The following is a 20676-nucleotide window of genomic DNA, read 5'->3' as shown; positions in this document are numbered from 1 at the left end:
CGAAGCGGAAACGGCGATTCCCGACGATAAAATGCGCCAGGACGCGTCGTACCGCAACGTATCAAAACGCAGCGTCGGGTGTGAAAGGCAAAAGGAAAGTCTATGGACTTTCCTTTTACCTTGGTTAACGCAAAGTATAGACTTTGCGTTAAAACGCCAGAAGTGGGCTCTGGTGTGAAAGAGCCCTAAGCAGAGCTGATTGACCACCATTGTGGATTTCCACAAAACATGCACTGTAGGTGGGCCTTGAGGACAGGGTTGGGGATCATTGCTCCAGAGTCTTCCTACATCTTCCTCGAGACAAATAATCCAGCTCTTGGATCATCTGGAAGTTCATGGCTGCACTCCCGTTTCTGAATAAGCGTGGCCACACTGCAGGCACTGGATGCCTCGATGTCTGTGCAGTAGCATGGAGCCGCTCAGGCTTGGTTTTCTCAGCCGAATCTGGGCAGCTCTGTGCAGACATGAGGCGTCCTGCACCTGTGCTTGGTCACAGACAGGAGCTCAGTTGCGAACTACCGGATGTTTCCAGCACTGGATTGGTGGTTTCCAGGAGGACGTAGAAAGCCTCTGAAGGAATCAGAGGCTTTCCTCTACCAAGGCAAGTATGTGACTTTCTCTCTTTTTAAAGTCACAAGTTTGCTTTCAAATGTTTATGCAACTCAGAACGCGGGGTATATTAAAGAGAAACCGTAACCAAGACTTGACCTTAATCCCAATCAGCAGCTGATACCCCCTTTTACATGAGAAAACTTTACCTTTTCTCAGACATCAGGGGGTCTGTATGGCTGATATTGGGGTGAAACCCCCTCCCACAAAGTGATGTCTGGACCATGGTGGGAGCCTTGTTGCATTGTGGGAAATAACAGCTGTTTCCAATTGCCAAAAAAAAACAAGCAGCATCTCCTTTTACTGACATCACCTGCCAGCAGTGAAAATGGCACCATGTGATAAATGTCAGAATGTAAGTCAGAGAGAGGTAAGATTTTACAATGGGCAAACACTGACTAAATCATTTATACGTAATTATTTTAAAAATGAAACCCTTTTTTAGTACATTATTTTCACTGGAGTTCCTCTTTAAAGTGTACCGTAAGCAACAAAATGTAATTCTTTCTTTGAATTTTTAAAATTTGATTTTCTCAAAAACTACAAGGTCCTTTAGAACAGTGTTTCCCAACCCTGTCCTCAAGGCCCACTAACACTGCATGTTTTTTTGTATAAAGCTGCAGAAGTAGTTAATCATCTCTGCTGCAACACTTATGACCTAGTCTGTGATTGTGTGTGGTTTACTGCAAAACGCGTACTGTTGGTGGGCCTTCAGGGCAGGGCTGGGGAACTCTGCTTTAGAAAAAAAAACATTTTTTTAACCTGTCCCTACAGATTAAAATGTAGCATTTTCACGTAACTGCAAAATGACAGACCATAATTAAAGAGAATCTGTATTGTTAAAATCGCACAAAAGTAAACATACCAGTGCGTTAGGGGACATCTCCTATTACCCTCTGTCACAATTTCGCCGCTCCTCGCAGCATTAAAAGTGGTTAAAAACCAAAACAGGAAGTAGGTTGATGTACAGTATGTCCACACATAGAAAATACATCCATAGACAAGCAGGCTGTATACAGCCTTCCTTTTTAATCTCAAGAGATCATTTGCGTGTTTCTTTCCCCCTGCAGCTATCTTCCACTGAAGTGTCAGGCTTTTTCTTCCTGCAGAGTGCAGACAGCTCTTCCTGTATGTAATTCCTCAGTATGTGAAAGCTCAGCCAGCTCAGAGAAGGATTTATCCAGCTTGTAAAAGATAATAGAGCAGAGAGAACCTGCAATAATCTAAATAACACACAGGCAGTGCGCAGAGAGGGGCCTGGAGGGGGGGGATGCATCACAGAACCACAACACTGAAGAACTTGGCAGCCTTCCAGACACAGGCTGACAAGTCTGACAAGAGAGAGACAAGTTGATTTATTACAGAGATGGTGATAGTAGAACGAGCTGCAGTAAGCCAGAACACATTAGAATAGCTTTTGGAACTTGTAGGATGATAAAAAACAGGATGCAATTTTTGTTACGGAGTCTCTTTAAGGTCATACCACAAATTAATTATGGATTTGCCAGAAATTTTATATTAGGATTTTGCATCATAATTGCAAATTTTAACACTATGGGCTTGATTCACAAAGCAGTGCTAACTGTTAGCACGCCTGTGAAAACCCCCTTAGCACGTCTAAACGAGCTTTCTGTGCGCAAAACTTTATGCGTGTAAAAAACTTTATGTGCGCAAAACTTTATGGGCGCACTGCACAGAGCGCAGTTCCCATTAAAGACTATGGGACTTAGCGCGCATAGGACGTTGTGCGCGCAAAGTTAGCGCGCGATCTGATTGAGAAATCCGGTGCTAACCTACTTAGCACCCTGGTTAGCACGTCTAAAGACTTTAAACGTGCTAAGTAGGTTAGCACCGCTTTGTGAATCAAGCCCTTAAAGGGGAACTGAAGAGAGAGGTATATGGAGGCTGCCATGTTTATTTATTTTTAAGAAATACCAGTTGCCTGGCAGCCCTGCTGATCCTCTGCCTCTAATACTATTAGCCATAGCCCCTGAACAAGCATGCAGCAGATCAGGTGTTTCAGACTTTAAAGTCAGATCTGACAAGATGCATGCTTGTTTCTGGTGTTATTCAGATTCTACTGCAGAGAAATAGGCCAGCAGGGCTGCCAGGCAACTGGTATTGATTAAAAGGAAATTTTATTAGAAAAATTAGAGTTTAACACTACTGACCAAGGCCCACTGTCACCAGCTGCCCCCAGACCAATGGTCTATTCGTCCTTGTTGCTGTGCTCCCATCTGTGTACCTGTGTATGAGCGCGACTGTAACTTTGGTATAGGTAGCCAGATGCTCCACTTTCCACCTCATTGGGCTCTATTCACAAAGAGCCAAATTTTCCGCAAAATTTTACCGCTATATTCCCGCCAGCGGTAAACTCCGCATTTTTTCCACATTCACTAATATTTTCCGCATGTTTTCCGCATGCGGGAAAAAAGATGCGGAAACAGCCATTATTCATGCGGTAATCATGCGGTAAAAAGGTTGCATGAAAAAGTGTTTAAAAAAAAAAAAGTTAAAGTCCAGCAAGCACAGCCCTTAAGCCTCCACACTTCATTAAAGTCAATGGGATGCGAAATATATCACCTACTACTTGTAGGTGATAAAAAATCGTTAATTAACGACGAAATGATGCGCCTGAACATTTTTGAGAATTGATCTTTTATTGCGGAAAATACCGACTTCTGCTGAAATTTTTCCGCATAAATCCCGCACTTTTACCACACATTTTCCGCATGCGGAAAAAACATGCGGAACATTTTGAGAATGCAAACTTGACGGTATTTTGGGTGCAAACTTCCCGCATGTACTTTACCGCAAGCGGGGAGTCTTTGAGAATAGAGCCCATTGTAGTAGTCGGTCAGATGACCCCACCCCAGACTAGAGACATGTTGTGTTGCTCTGCAGGGGGAAAGAGGACCAACATATTGGCATAGCTAAGGAGCTGTGGGCCCCAATGTGAGTTTTACAATGGGGCCCCCCAAGCACTCTATACATAACAATTGATACGGCACACCAAAACCTGCCAATGGCAACTACAGCGTCAGAGGAGCAAGAGGGGGTGGGGAACAGTTTGTTAATGATTACCACTAATCAAAGTATCTATAGAAGGGATTATTATGAGCACAGGACCAATAGGGAGCTAATACTGTAGTTGACGGAGGGCCCTTCGGGCTACTTGGTGGCTACTTCTGCAATCCCTATTGCTACGCCGCTGGACCAACAGGTGATGGCATGGCAAATAGCAAGAGGGATGAATAGGGAGGACAATTCCCTCCAGCCAACGCTGGGCCAAATTGATCCACCGGACTGATTGCTGGCCAAAGTAGAGCTTTAGAGCTTAAGAGGAGCTTTATATTAACATTATTGAAAACTAAAACCTTTTTCAAAATCTTTATTAATCTCTGATGTAAATGGTTTACCGAGGCAATAAAAATTACTGCTGTTTCATGGCTCCCGAATGTCACTCTTTCCTCCTCATTGTCCCCCTTTCAGGACTTTGTCCCTCTTTCTATGTAAATATATATATTTCTATACTAAAAATGTGGTTGATTGACTCTAAACTTTTTTCCCATCCTTTAAATTGATATATCACTAATTTTAAAATGTTAATATGAAGGAAAAAGAACCAGGATAGAAAGGAACAGTGTGGTTTGAATTATAAAGCAACATATTTTTCTCATGACATTTTTATGGGATGCGTGACTAGGGGTGGAGTGTGGGGGTGTGATCAGGGGTGTGGCAGGGCGTGACTTAAGTGTCCCTCTTTCTCATCTCAAAAAGTTGTGAGGTCTGGCTGTTTACTTTTTGTGTAGCAGAAGAAAGATTTACTGTCACTGTGGGTTCATATATTAAATAAGTGATGAGAAAACTCTGAGCAAACAAGTCGCTGCATTTTGCAGGAGACATCCTGAGTGTGGCACAAAGACTTCAACAACTGGAGAGAAATAAGATCTTTATTAGAGACTGCATTGTACACATGTGACACAAGCCACACAACGGTTTCTGGTATTACTGCTTCTTCTGAACATAGGCCCTTGTATAAAAGTGAGTTTTCCTCAGTGAGTTTCTTCAACTTAATCGTGTTTTTCTTCACTGTGATGGTCGTCGTGCTCTTCTAAACTTTTGTGCCCTTTGATAGAAGAGAACAGTGTGTTAAAAACTGACGTTTTCATTACTAAAGCTCAGTTCAAGTGATTTTTCCGGAAGCAGGAAATTTGGGTACCTATTATCGTCAGAATTATAACTTTTGCAGGTTTGATAATTATGTTGTTTTTTTGTGTGCATGTTTTGGGTTTTTTGAGGCGGGGAAAGGGGGGAGGGGTTAAGCTTATCCACGTGTGTGGGTGGATAAGGTTAACCATGTGTGTGGGGGTGGTTAAGGTTAGCTGTGGGGGTGTGTGGTTAAAGTTAGGTGTGTGTGTGGGTGGGAGGGGGTTAAAGGTGAGCTGTGGGGGGGGGGGTTCTAAGGTTAGCCATGGGGGTGGATTAAAGGAACTCCGAGCAGTGCAGAAACTATGGAAAGATGCATACCATTTTGAAGCTCTCTTTCTCCTCTTTCCAACGATATATAAACCGCCGCCCTACGCCTTTTAGTTTTCACTATTTTCGCGATCGAAATCGCGGCCGCCACGATTTCAATCATGAAAAAAAACGAAAACTAAAAGGCGTAGGGCGGCGATTTATGTGTCGTTGGAAAGAGGAGAAAGAGAGCTTCAAAATGGTATGCATCTTTCCATCGTTACTGCACTGCTCGGAGTACTTAAGGTTAACTGGGGGAGTTAAAGTTAGTTGTGGGGGGTGGTTAAGGTTAAGTATTAGTAGTGGGAGGGTTCAGTGTGAGATTAGGGTTAGGTTTACTTGTAGTAGTTATAATATTGATAATGTAAAATATACACCTGTTGGTGGCAACATTTTTAAGTCTTTTTTTTAAACAATTAATTATAACTGTCAAGGTTTTGCCAATATCTCAACTGTTATTGGGTCCAAACCTCCAGAATTCTGACATTAATAATGAATTTCCTGTAATAGTATCAGACTTGGGGCTGTTACAGAAAGCATGATGAGAGTAGGGATGCCCCAGCCTAGGAGAACTCAAGGAGAATCATGTGATCAGTTTGATCAGCTGATAGATTTGTAGGGCTCTGATTTGCTGGTCATGACCATGTGATAAACCAGGAAGTCATCACAGCAAATCCGGACCTTACAAATCTATCAGCTGACCAAACTGATCACATGCTTCTCCATGAGTTCTCATAGGCTGGGCCATCCCTAGGTGGGAGTTAAGCATTTAGGGCAGGGGGTGATTTCTGTGTAGTTTCTGAGCTTTAGATCTTGGAACTGCTATTGTGACAAATTCCAGGAGCCTGGCTGGAACGTTTCCCCCAGCTTGAAGAAGATGCAGGGTCTGCCTGTTAGCAGCGTTCACACTCCCTCCTCCAAGATGACATCATTTTATTAAAAAATAGGAGTTCATAATATAACTACATCAGTAATTGACCAGTATAGGTATGTGGCTGCCAATAATAGAAAGCTTGCAGATTGTGCTCACCATGAGAGAAACACCATTTGATGTTGTGGGCAGAGGAATCATAACAACATCCTTTCTTCTCACACTGTTCCTGGGTGATCCCTGAGAATCCACAGTCCTCTCGTGCATCCGCAGATACAGCACAGTGTTCTGTAAGTAGAAGGCGTTGGTGAAAGTCCATAGTTCATAGAACCTCAGTAAATCCTGCTGTCTGCTCACTTCCTTCCAACCTGAAATACTCTCCCTCTAGTCCCATGGGCATGATGATGAGCTAAAAACACACCTCCTTGCTGACTCATAACCTATCATGAGGTATAGCTTTGGACTGAAAACACACCTCCTTGCTGACTCATAACCTATCATGAGGTATAACTTTGGACTGAAAAGACACCTCCTTGAGTTGAGGTATCATGAGGTATAGCTTTAGATTGAAAAACACACTTCCCTGACGACATAAAACCTATCATGAGACATAGTTTCGGACTGACTGGGTAGGATGGGTGGAGCGGTAATACATTAGTAAAATAAAAAAACATTAAAAAAAAACTCTGGGATATAAAATTGATAAAGGAACATCAGTTCCTGAAGAACTGAATTGTTTTGCTACACCTACCAGAAGCCAATTGCCACCATTGGGGAACCTTCTCTTTGGCCCATATACAATTAACTTTTTGTCCTGAGTTATCCCCTAGGAGATAATTTTCATATGCTCTTTACCCGGTTCAGCACCGCAGTCCGAAAATCTCATGCATTCGAGCAACGTTCACCTCCCATTCATTCGCCTATAACTTTATTGCTACTTATCACAATGAATTGATCTATATCTTGTTTTTTCCGCCACTAATTAGGCTTTCTTTGGGTAGTACATTTTGCTAAGAATTATTTTTTTCTAAATCTATTTTAACAGGAAGATTAAGAAAGAAATGAAAAATAATCATTATTTCTCAGTTTTTGGCCATTATAGTTTGAAATTAATATACGCTACCGTAATTAAAACTCATGTATTTTCATTGCCCATCTGTCCCGGTTATTACACCATTTAAACGATGTCCCTATCACAATTTATGGTGCCGATATTTCATTTAGAAATAAAGGTGCATTTTTTCAATTTGCGTCCATCACTATTTATAAGCTTATAATTTTAAATACTATAATAACATATTCTCTTGACATGCATATTTAAAAAGTTCAGACGCTTGGGTAACTATTTATGTTGTTTTTGTTTTTTTTTAATTGTATTTTTTATTTTATTTTTAATAAAAAAAAGTGTATGTGGGTAATTTTTGGTGTGGGAGGGAAACTGCTAATTTTAAATGTAAAATAATATTATTTTTTTATTATTTTTTATTGTTGGTGCAGTTTACTATTTGGCCACAAGATGGCCACAGTGAAAAAAGTCCTGGATGCGAACGATCTCGCATCCAGGAACTAAAATGCTGGGGAGAAGTTTCCTGGGGGCAGAAATACCGCGCTCTCTGGAGAGAAAGCGTCGGTATTTCTGTGGGGAAGATAGATCGGTGAATGGGAATTATATTCTCATTCACTGATCGGGGGGCTAGCGGTGGGCAGCAGGAGCGCGCGCGGGGGCGCGCCCGATCGCGCGCACCAGCCGGCGGCAGCAGCAGTGCCTATATGGACGAGGAAGCTCGTCTAGATAGGCCGAACTGGTTAAAATAACTAAAAAAAGTACCTATAAGTTGGTGAAAAAGTACTATCAAAATTATCTTGGGCATTTCCACTACCGCGATTCATTTTTTACTGAAGCGCGATCACACCGCGGAGTATTTTTGCCGCAATTTTTCAATGCAGTGCAATGTTCACACCTTGTCAATAAAATGCCCTTTCAACCTCCAGCAAGCTAGAAAATAAATAAAACTATTTTGATAGTACTTCTACTACTTTTGGTATTTTTTGGCAGAGAGGAGTCTGAATCTAGGGACCGGACTTCCTGTTTCCTACGTGGAATGCGGAAACTTGCATTCCAGGACCGGGTCTGCTGACCCTGCGCACGCAACACCTGTCATCACTAGGCACATAGACTCTCCTGGATAGCCGCCGGCCGGGGCTACCAGGATAGAGCGGTCCTGGAGGACTCCACACTAACGAAATTACAAGAACGGAGGTGGTAAGAACCACATTACTTGCACTACTAATATCAATTGAAGTATCCTACTATACTCTTGAGACTAATGAGGATTAATTACTGAATATGCGATCTAGGAACTTTTTTTCCAGCAAGCTGAAAGTGATACATCCAACTAATCCTAATGACTGATTAGATGATCCATGTACTTTCTCCAGCAGGCTAAAGGTGACATATCCAGCTGACCTTTGGGGCTAAATATAACAGCTAACTTACAGTATATTACTTAGTGGCAGGAGAAGTCATGTGTACCTTGCATATATAGACTTAACCCCTGATAGCCCGGTGAAGTATAACTGTGTTTGTGTGACTGCGCTGGTAACTGGAAGCAGCATCCTGTGGTCATCAATTGATTTATATTTGTTTTATTGTACATGTTTTTTATCTGATTGACTACAATTATTACATTTTCATATAACTTGTTCTATTTATATGGTCTTTGATCCATATAAGCGCATCCTATATATATATATATATATATATTATTATTATTATTTAGTATTTATATAGCGCTGACATATTACGCAGTGCTGTACAATGTATATATATATCTTGTCACTATCTGTCCCTCAAAGGAGCTCACAATCTAATCCCTACCATTGCCATATGTCTATATTATGTAGTGTAAGTACTGTAGTCTAGGGCCAATTTTAGGGGGAGCCAATTAACTTATCCGTATGTTTTTGGAATGTGGGAGGAAACCGGAGTGCCCGGAGGAAACCCACGCAGACACGGAGAGAACATACAAACTCTTTGCAGATAGTGCCCTGGCTGGGATTCGAACCAGGGACCCAGCGCTGCAAGGTGAGAGAGCTAACCACTACGCCACCGTAGTGGTTAGTCTATGATAAAGTTAATTGAATAAAGGGGCTTGGTTTCTTTCCCTTTTTCACAATGCAGTCATGTTAGATCAGGATTTTGATATAGCCCCTGTAGCTACATGTAAACGACAACTATTGTGAAAAATTGTAAATTTAAAATACATACATTTAAATGTACATTTTGCCTCAGATATATATAAATGCACTATAAATTACTTTTTTTTCCTATGTTACTTTCACTTATGGTAGGTAGTAAAAATCTGTCAGGTTTTGGTTTATTCCATCCCATCATGGGGGATTCTCACGTACTTCTTTATTTACAAAACCACTTACTGAACTGTAGTTACTCAGTTCAGCTGCCAACTGCCCTTTGCACTAATAAGAAGGGAAGCTGGCCAGCCATCTTTATATGAATCTTTTCCAGGGAGTGTTTTTGAAAAAAGAATAAGGCTGCTTTCACAGTGGGACGTTACAGGCGCACGTTAGAGCAGCCTGTAACGCAGCCCAACGCACAGCAATGAAAAATCAATGAGCTGTTCACAGTGCCCACGTTGCGTTACATTATAACGCAGCACGTCTACATAACATACTGCATGCAGTACTTTACACGCAGCTAAGCCGTGTTAGACGGTTTGCACATGCTCAGTAGGTTTTTTTTTTTCATTTTATGGGCGGAGAGGAGGCGGGGAGAGGCCGCTACGTAGCCAGTCACATGGCTACTTATTATTCACTGCACTTGCAGTGTTTACATCCTGGAGCGGCCGCGGATTGGCTGGCGGGACCACGTGATGTGGAGAGCTCCGCTCACGTGGTCTCCGCGCAGTGCCTCCGACAGAGCAGGCGCACCAAGAGCTGCTTGTAACGCGCCTCTTGGTAGCGTCCTGCTCCAACACCACCAGGCGTTGCGTTACGGGCTCGTTATGCGACCTTAACGTCCCCTCTAACGCAACGTCCTGGTGTGAAAGAGGCCTAAACGAAATTCTGAGACTTTCTTATGAGGAGATGGACTAGTCCAAAATTATTCAGAATTGTCAGCTTTATACTGCTCAATGTGCGTATGCTCAGTACAAATTTTACGGTATTATGCTATAGCGGTTTATCTTTTGAGTCTATTAAGGGAGAAGGCTGCCTGTCTAAAACAGAGGAGGAGTTCTGATTCCTATATGCGTATTACGCTGGTCTATCATATGGTCAGCAACTTTATCTGGTGAGCCTGCAGCTAAAACCTTTATGTATGCACAGTGGGAGTGATGTGGTAACACGCTGGACACACGGGTGATGTGTCACACTGGTGGAGGAATAAATCCATTGTTCGTAAGGCAATATTACGCTATGCACATTCTTTCTGTTTGAGCCATACATAGGAAGAAGGTCCAGGGATCGTGAGGCGAGACTGCCAACCACACTATACACGCTGATTATAATATATCAGCCATCGCATCTGGTGAGCGTGATACCTATTGTTGAATAGATGTAAACACTGCGTTTGGGTGGTGATCTGATGTCGGATCTGCGGGCGATCTATTGGTGTGGGTGGGTGATCAGATTGCCCGCAAGGGGCAGGTTAGGGGCTGAATGATGGGTGGCAGTGACAGGGGGTGATTGATGGGTGATTGACAGGTGATTGACAGGTGATTGACAGGTGATCAGGGGGGATAGATGCATACAGTACACAGGTAGGGGGGGGGGTCTGGGGAGAATCTGAGGGGTGGGGGGGGGTGATCAGGAGGGGGCAGGGGGCAGGGGGGGGGGATAAAAAAAAATAGCGTTGACAGATAGTGACAGGGAGTGATTGATGGGTGATTAGGGGGGTGATTGGGTACAAACAGGGGTCTGGGGGGTGGGCAGGGGGGGGGGGTCTGAGGGGTGCTGTGGGCGATCTGGGGCAGGGGGGGGAGAAATCAGTGTGCTTGGGTGCGACATAGGATGGCTGCAGCCTGCCCTGGTGGTCCCTTTGGTGGTCCCTTTGGACACTGGGACCACCAGGGTAGGAGGCAGCCTGTATAATACACTTTGTAAACATTACAAAGTGTATTATACACTTTGTATGCGGCGATCGTCGGGTTAACATCCCGCCGGCGCTTCCGTATGGCCGGCGGGATGTTGCGGCGGGTGAGCGGAGACAGGCGCAGGCGGAGGATCGCGTCACGGATGACGCGATCGCTCCGCCTATGCCCCTACAAGGACCGCCGCCATTTGTCAATACGGCGATCCTTGCGGGGTCCACTTCCCGGCCGCCAGTTGTCAATACCGCGGTCGGGAAGTGGTTAAGGGCTTTGTTTAGAGCTTTTTTTTTTTCTGGTGATTTAGTTTTCTTCCTGATGACACACAGGAAGTGAACTCTTTGACCTGGAACAGAATAAATACAATGTATTTATTCTTAAACACACTGGGGAAATCGCTTTTTAAAAAAATCCCTTTGCAGGAGCCGTTGCGTCAGGTGTCCTTTAAAGCGGACCTGAACTCAGAACTTCCTCTCTGCTCTAAAAGATACACAACAGCATAATAACCTTTAAAAAAAACATTTATTTGTTACAGCTGATACAAATCCTAAAATAAACCTACACTGTTTCTACTTCCTGATTCATGGAAGCAGACATATTGCTAACAGCCTGTGCTTTCAAATGAGCTTATCTGCCATCTCTGCCATGGCAGTCATGTGACACAGGGGAGAGATAAAATTACAACTTGTGATTAGTCACAGATGAGGGGGAAATAGACTGGCTAAACTCTCTAAATACATACAGGGTGCATTTCTCTATGTTTTCCTTCTGTCCAGTGCAAGAGTTCAGGTCCACTTTGATGGGCTTAGCTATCACAAGTAAATTACTTCTGATCAACATTCCTTACCTTGAATACAAGGAGCATGATAAACCTCATGAGAATGGATATCTGAGGGAAAAAAGCATATTTGTTTATTTTATTCCTTTATGGAAAACATTGATTTGTTTTTGGCATTACTATAAAATACACTGCCATCCCATAAAAAAAATCACACACTGTAATATTTCATTGGACCGCCTTTAGCTTTGATTACAGCACGCTGTGGCATCATTCCGATTAGCTTCTGCAATGTCACAATATTCATTTCAGTCCAGAGTGGCATTTATGTTTCAGTAAGATGAGAGGTGATCAAAGAGCTGGCCCACTACTCAATTTTCTTTACAGTTCATGTCAAACATTTTCAATGAGGTTAAGGTCTGGACTCTGTGGTGGCCAATTCATGAGTGGAAATGATGTCTCATGCTCCCTGAAACACTCTTACATAGTCTGAGCTCAATGAATTCTAGCTTTGTCATCTTGGAAATATGCCTGTGCCATCAGGGAAGAATAGCCCGGTGATTAAAGAGACTCTGAAGTCTCTTTTTTTCCCTGCTTTTGCCATATGATCCTTTTCAGCATGAATGCCTCAGTGAAATCACCGCATCCCCGTGGCAGATGGGTGATTAATGGCAGAGGATTAGCCCTGCAGAGCTCCATGACTCGCAGGGCTTCACTTCCTCAATGAGGCAGAGCTGTACGCAGTAGCTCTGCCTCCGCCTCTCCCCGCCCCTCTAAGTCTTCTTTCACTGAGAGGGGTGGGGAGGAGGCGGAGATCTGCGGAGATCATCAGAGATGGATTGCGGAGAGGCTGAGCTACAGCTCAAAGCTCAGCCTCTCCAGGAAGAGAAGCCCTGCGTGTCAGGGCAGCATGATCTGCGACCAGCAAAGTCATAGAACTTTGCAGGACGCATTCTCACTAATGAATCACCCATCTGCTGCGGGGATGCAGCGATTTCACTGGGGCATTAATGCTGAAGAGGATTATAAGACAAAAGCAGAGCCTTCAGAGTCTCTTTAAGTATATTCAGGTAGTAAGCTCATTGTTTGGGCACATAATGTAGTCATTCATACAATAATTATTAAACAGGAGGCGTTTACCTATTTGCTTTGTTAAATGCAGGTGGTGACATTTTTAATGGGGGGGAGAGGCAGTATAACATTGGCAACAAACTCTAGGCATAGATCAAAATACTGTATGTAATAGTTTTTTAGTACAGCTCCCAACTACAGTTGTATTAAACATGGCTTTTATACCAAGACATGTTGTATTGGAACTGTGATTTTCAGAACCTGTAAAATAACACCATGGTACATGGTAAGAACAGCTGTTTGGAGGCCAGCCTGGCTTCGTATCCTCGGGGGTGGAGCACAGACAAGAGTGGTCAGAGTGAACTTGTCTGGTTTGATTCAGAGGTACATTTCTAAGACAAATCAGTTGCTAACTTTGCAGTTGCTAACTTTGCATTTACATTTATAATATGCATTGCCTGGGAAGTGTGGGTGCCAGTTTAATTATAAAACAGATTGTATCATGTGAGCTTATCCAGGAAACACTTGGATTTTGGTGTGTGATCTGTATTAGCAATCACACAACAAAACTATGATCCCTCTGCAAACATCTTCTTCCATAGCTGCATACAGTAAATTGCACATTAATATCAGCGTTAGGTCCACGTACCTGGGGAGTAGTAATCGTACACAAGGACATTAGCGGGGTGGAGATTTTCTATGACAATTTTTCGCTCGAGTGTAAAAACGTAGGTATGGGGCTGTTTTTCAAGCTGTGAAAGAATGAGACTTAGGGGTCAGTAACGAACATGGAGTCTGAAATGTAAAATACATGTTGTGGCTGATGACTTAGAAGTAGATTGACCCTGGTGGATCAAGTAACCATTTAACTAAATATATCTCCAGGACATGTTGGTAGCAAGTTTATTTCACCATGGCAACTCGCTTATTCTCATCTGCCATAGTCTGTTAAGGCAGCATCCATCTGTGTGAGTTTCAGTTCATGTGATTTTTCTCTTGATATGCTTGTTTCTCCCTCTTTCTTGTCCTCCCCTCTCCTCCATCAACCCGTTAATATCTTCCTCACTCATAGCCTCTTTCTATGAATGCCTCTAAGACTTCTCTAGAACCGCTTCAATTGTCTAGAAATCCTCCCTTATGCATATGTATATGTACTCCGCCTGTGAGCTGGGTGCTCATCCTGATGCCCCTCAAATCCCCAGGGGAAGTAAAATACTATTCCCAATCCGATCGCTAGAGCGCCAAATTACACGCAGTATAACTTTACTGCTATGGGGTGCCTAGTTTCAGCACTTGGCACTGAGCGCCATTAGCTTCAACCACCTGCTTTGACCCTTATCCTATTAGATTCGCACCTACCTTTAACACATTTATACAGAACCTAAAAACCAACCTCCAATCTTCTCTTACCTTTTATTATTGAGTAACACACTCCCCTCTATCCTATGTTTCCCTTTCCGTTTGTTAAGTCAGTTGAGCATGGTCTTCCTCTTCTCCTCATGTCATGTTTGGACTTGTATACAGAAGAAGATTGCAATTTGCACTGCATAGTCGTATGTGATGTGTTGGAATATTAAAGTGACATATACGGGAGTCATCTAGAAACTCCCTTTGATTTTATTTGCCATGCAAGGTATTGCTTCTGCTGTGATGTAACTTGCATGTGTCAGGTTAGCCTCCTCTCCCCTTTCACCACCTGTCATGTGACTGCAGAACGCCACTAACTGTTTTTCACACAGCATTAACATAAAGAGCACACCCTTAGTTTCTCCAACTAGTAGGCTAGATCATGCATGGGCAAACTTGGCCCTCCAGCTGTTGAGGAACTACAAGTCCCACAATGCTTTGCAAGAGTCTGACAGCCACAGTCATGACTCATAAAGGCAAATGCATTGTGGGATTTGTAGTTCCTTAACAGCTGGAGGGCCAAGTTTGCCCATGCCTAGGCTAGATTCCCAGCAGTGCGTTGAATAATGCACACATTTAAATGTGTGTGAACTGCAATAGAGACTAATGTAACAGGGATACAGAGCCGCCAGAAGAATAAAAATGTCTAAAAAGTTTAGAATTTGTGGAGGCAGTGGTGGACTTACTTCGTCCAAACAGACACAAGATATGCCCGCATTTTGCAGGTATGACTACGCTTCATCAGGCAATAGGTAGGAGTAGGCAGAGTGCAGGTCTGAGAGGCGCTTGGCTCAGCTACAGACCTGCACTGTACCTATTCCTACCTATTGCCTGATGAAGCGGGGTCATACCTGCGAAACGTGTTGCATTTTCCCCTGGAGTATGTAAAGAAATTTGTTTTGCTAAACTTTGTTGGCATATCTTGTATCTGTTTGGAGGAGGTAAGTCCACCACTGCTTCCACAAATTTTAAACTTTTTAGACATTTCTTCTGGTGCCTCTGTATCCCTGTTACATTGTTCTAAGTCCACCCTTGGTGGAGGGGTGTCATCGCCTTTTTTCCTGATCTACGGAGAGCGACTTCTTAATCCTGAGAGGGGTCATGTCTAATCTCCCCACCTGCTCTTACAATGGTTGCCTTTTGAGGTAACCCTGCTAAGTATATCTGTATTTACTCTACCAACTTTATCCTAATTCATACTACACTAAATTTACCTTTATTACCAATACATACTAAACTATATTTGGCTCTTGGTGTCCCTATCTTTAGGTGGCCAAACACTTATAGATTCGCAGCAGATTGGACCATCAGATAGATTTCTGTCAGATGCCTGTCAAGCCAAATCTGACAGGAATCTATCTGATGTGTGTCATACACTAGGAACAGATTTCCAATAGATTTCAGAATTAAATCTATTGGAAATCTATTGGAAATCGATCTAAATGCTTAATTGGACCATAAGATCGAATACAACTCTATGGACCATTGATCTGCTGCCAGCAGCAGATCGACTTGGATTTCCCATCCTGTCAGAAAGATCAAATCGATGAAATTGGGCACAAATCGATCAATAGATTTGATAGAATCGATTTCTGATCGATCAATTCCATAGAATTGATCGATCAATCGATCGATGGCTGAAATTGACCAGTGTATTATTATTGATTTATAAAGAGCCAACATATTCCGTGGCGCTGTACAAAGTAAGAAACAAACATGGGGAACATAATACAGATAATGGTGTTCACTAATATCCAAGATACATAATTAGTGACAAAATACAAAAAATTATACAACATACAGAATACAAAATACAGAAGTGGTAATGACAGTGATAAAAGTAACATGATGAATAAAATGTATCAAGATTTCCAAGACACAAAAGGGGGAGAGAGCCCTGCCCTTGCAAGCTTACAATCTAAAGGGAAAGGGGGGGGGGGGGGGGGGGGGGAACAAGATAAGGGGTAGTATATGATAAAATTTATAAAGGCAGTGTGTTTTAGGATACCTAGTAGGAGTGCAATTTGGACTTAGGACAAAGGGAAGTGGCCTAGGGTAGCGCATATGCTTGTCGGAACAAATTAGTTTTTAGAGAGCGTTTAAAAGTAACAAAGGTTGGCGAGTGACGGATGTTTAGTGAGAGGGCATTCTAGAGAAAGGGTGAAGCGCGTGCAAAATCTTGTAAGCGTGAATGTGAGGATTTGATTCTAGAGGAGGACAACAGAAGATCGTGTGCAGATCTGAGATTGCGATTGAGTTTGTATCTGGAAATTAGTGAGGATATGTATCGGGGAGAGAAATTGTGGAGAGCTTTGTAGATTAGGGTTAGGAGTTTGAACTGGATCCTCTGGTTAATTGGCAGCCAGTGAAGAGCTTGACAGAGAGGGTCAGCAGAGGAATATCGAGAAGAAAGATGAATGAGACGAGCAGCTGAGTTCAGTACCGACTGGAGCGGGGCCAGTTTGTTAGAAGGTAGTCCACAAAGTAGTATGTTGCAGTAGTCCAGACGAGAAATTATAAGAGCAGTATTAACATTTTGGTTGTGTCTTGAGTGAGAAAAGGACGGATGCGAGATATATTTTTAAGTTGGAGATGGCAGGAGCTGGTTATGGAGTTAAGATGAGGAATAAAAGAGAGAGATGAGTCGAATATTACCCCCAAGCACCGTGCTTTGGGAACTGTATGGGCCCCTTTTGCACAACAGAGACTAGACATAGACATCCCTGCATGCAGTGAGTTAGAATAACCTGATTAGTTACAATGTAGAGTTGTGAACAGGCCGATAGAAGTGTATGGGCAGTAAATTGACCACTGATGCACTGTAAACTGTTCCTAAGAGGAGGAGTGTGATGCTTCAACAACAAACGGAAAATCTTGTGAAAAGATGTCATAAAGACTCAAATAGAGGAGGTGATTCCGTGGAGAAATAGTCAGAAGAAACAGTGGCCCATATGCAATTCACTTTTTCACCTGAGTTTTCTCCTAGGAGATAATTTTTCATTTTCTATTTAGACTAATTTTTCCTCACTTTGCAATTGAAAAAGTAACAAAAAGTAGGTTAACCCATTTGCGTTCCGTCGTTTTCACTTGAGAAATGTTCACCTCCCATTCATTAGCCTATAACGTTATCACTACTTATCACAATGATCTGATCTATATCTTTTTTTTCCGCCACCAATTAGGCTTTCTTTGGGGGGTACATTTTGCTAAGAGCCACTTTACTGTAAATGCATTTTAACAGGAAGAATAAGAAAAAAAAACTGAAAAAATTAATTATTTCTCAGTTTTCAGCCATTATAGGTTTAAAATAATACATGCCTCCATAATTAAAACTCACGTATTGTATTTGCCCATATGTCCCGGTTATTACACTGTTAAAATTATGTCCCTATCACAATGTATGGCGACAATATTTTATTTGGAAATAAAGGTGCATTTTTTCCATTTTGCATCTATCACTATTTACAAGTTTAAAATAAAAAAAATATAGAAATATATCATCTTTACATTGATATTTAAAAAGTTTAGACCCTTAGGTAAATATTTACATGTTTTTTTTTATTGTAATGTTTTTTTTTTTTATATTAAACATTTTATTTGGGTAGTTTTGGGAGGGTGGGATGTAAACAATAGGTTTATAATGTAAATGTGTGTTAAATTTTTATTTTTTTTACTGTTAGTTGTAGTATTACTTTTTGGACACAAGATGGGGGCCATGAGTTTGTTTACATGACGTCACTCTAAGCGTAACATACGCTTAGAGCGACGCATGGGGGAGGTAACAGCCGGAAAAGGCGCAGCTTCCGAGAGAAGCTGTCACTTTTTCAGCGGGGGAGAGGAATCAGGCACCATAGCCCGCTTCACTGATTGCCTGGCTAACGAACCGCGGGCCGGGAGCGCGCATGGTTCCTGGACCAGGAACGTCCAGGAACCAAAATAGGTTAAAAAGTGCAGACAAAATTATTTTTTCTTGCTTTCTTTCTTATTTTCTTGCTTTCTGGTGGTTTAAAAGGCATTTTATTGACCAGTTTCAAAATGTCACCCAGGAGAAAAAGTTAATTGCATATGGGCCCGTGCGTCCAAAATAAAATATATATATAAAATGCTTCCACAATTGTTTAAATGAAAATGGCTGTTAAATTCCGGATGATGTTTTTATACTTAACTACTCTACCTCTTACCTCATGTAAGTATATGTCCATCTTTCCTGTTGAGACTTCCACCTTCTTCACGTTGTGTTGCTTCTCCAACTATTGGTAAATCAGAATGTTACAATTATAAATTGTTCCTTAGCGATATTGGTGACAAGGCGTCGTTTTCCTGTGTTAGTCACTGTCAGATTCTATTCTAGCAAGTGTAGGGTAAAACTATTATTCTTATTGGTCTACCGAGTACATTACTGTTGTAAGCTTTTGAAAAGCAATTCATTTTGAGGTGTGACTATAACTGAAAAGAGCTGGGTGCCTGAAAATATTGTATATAACAGAAGAAAAGGATGTGTAGCATTTCCCCTGTATACTAAACCAGTGATGCTGTCAGCAAGAAACTACCACGGAGGACTATTAATCATCACCATTGCGTAGTGTATCATACATATGTTGCTGGGTGTGTGCCTTCGCATAAAAACATCAGAAGAAAGCGCAGCATGACCAAGCGTCCAGCAGGACACGAAACGGCCGACGCTAGGCCCACCTCAGTCCTTCACCTCTCACCTCTTCACCAGCGGCTTGTCTTTCACATGTATGGCGTTGTGAGTATACCTTGATTTGAAGAAACGTTTTTTACAACTGGTTGCAATAAAATTGGACTTCCACAGGACGGAAGGTGCCCGCATCTTTTCTTCATTGATTTATCTGCCTGGAAATATTGTCCCTAAAGGGTTAACCCCTTCCCGACCACCTAATGCCGCTAGGCGTCGGGAAGGTGGCTCCACCAGGACTGCCTAACGCCGATCGGTGTCAAGTCCTGGGGGAGGAGATTAGCCTATGAGAGAGGATCGACCTGATTGGACCTCGGGAGGGGGGAGGGAAAAATAAAAATAAGACGTTTTTATTTAAAATAACAAATTAATAAAAACAAACAAACACTGCAGCAGTGATCAGAGCTCACCAACAGAAAGCTCTGTTGGTGGGCAGAAAAGTGGGGGGGACTCATTTGGCTGCTAAGTTGTGTCACCTTGCAGCACACTGTTAAAACTGCAGTGTGCTGAATTGGTCACTAGGTGGGTGTAAACCTGTGGTCCTTAAAAAGAAACCGTAACCAAGAATTAAACTTCATCCCAATCAGCAGCTGATACCCCCTTTCCCATGAGAAATCTATTCCTTTTTTTCAAACAGATCATCAGGGGGCTCTGTATGGCTAATTTTGTGGTGAAACCCCTCCCACAGTGTGATGTCACTGCCTCACAGCTCTGAGGTCCTGACATCACACGGTGGGAGCCTTGTTGCATTGTGGGAAACAACAGCTGTTTCCAACTGCCAAAAAACCAAGCAGCATCTCCTTCTACTGACATCACCTACCAGCAGTGAAAATGGCACCATGTGATAAATGTCAGAATGTAAATCAGGGAGAGGAAAGATTTTACAATGGGCCAACGCTGACTTAATAATTTATACATAATTATTATAAAAATTAAGCACTTTTTTATTACATTATTTTCACTGGAGTTCCTTATTTAAAGCGGACCCAAACCAAACATTTTTTTTATAAAAATATTTAATTGCAGCACTCTGACACATACAAAGATAAATAAACACTCCTGCAAACCTATGAGCATTTTAGTGCATGCTTTTCACCCTTCTCTTTTCATAACTAGGGTCATACTGGGGGCAGCCATTAGCAATTCCTCCATTGCCAGACACCATCTACTCCACCAGTTTGCCGGAAAAATCCCGGCAATTTGAAAGGAAGGGAGGGGTTCCTCCAATAAATGTAAAATATTTTATATTTGTCATCATGCAGCTGAAAAAAGGCTGCTATTTATTATTATAATTTAGAAAATAGATTTTATTTATGAAATATTGTATTTTTAATTTGGGTCCACTTTAAGTGGTTAAGTAACATGCTTATCAGTAAATGTAAGCAAACTTTACATCTTAAAAATTGTGTGTGTGTGTGTGTGTGTGTGTGTGTGTGTGTGTGTGTGTGTGTGTGTGTGTGTGTGTGTGTGTGTGTGTGTGTGTGTGTGTGTGTGTGTGTGTGTGTGTGTGTGTGTGTGTGTGTGTGTGTGTGTGTGTGTGTGTGTGTGTACGTGTGTGTACGTGTGTGTGTGTGTCATGTAGGAGTTAATAAATTCACACCGCACAAGAGACCCGTGT

At 42.2% G+C, this 20676-nt stretch overlaps 1 protein-coding gene across 1 annotated transcript in view; it reads right to left on the bottom strand.

The window, feature by feature from the left end:
- Nucleotides 1-4544: 4544 nt before the first annotated feature.
- LOC137536634 (alpha-2-macroglobulin-like) overlaps nt 4545-20676 on the bottom strand; it is a 143179-nt gene continuing 127047 nt past the window's right edge. The window contains exons 32-36 of the mRNA XM_068258884.1: nt 18541-18609; nt 13602-13704; nt 11951-11992; nt 6158-6286; nt 4545-4738 (exon numbers count right to left, since the gene is read on the bottom strand). Coding sequence (XP_068114985.1) covers nt 4683-4738; nt 6158-6286; nt 11951-11992; nt 13602-13704; nt 18541-18609 — 399 coding nt within the window. The 3' untranslated portion in view covers nt 4545-4682. The remainder of the gene's footprint in view (nt 4739-6157; nt 6287-11950; nt 11993-13601; nt 13705-18540; nt 18610-20676) is intronic.

Source organism: Hyperolius riggenbachi, chromosome 10, assembly GCF_040937935.1.
Source record: "Hyperolius riggenbachi isolate aHypRig1 chromosome 10, aHypRig1.pri, whole genome shotgun sequence".
Taxonomy (NCBI): domain Eukaryota; kingdom Metazoa; phylum Chordata; class Amphibia; order Anura; family Hyperoliidae; genus Hyperolius; species Hyperolius riggenbachi.
The sequence above is the reverse complement of the archived record's forward strand: the minus strand, read 5'-3'. Positions and strand labels throughout refer to the sequence as shown.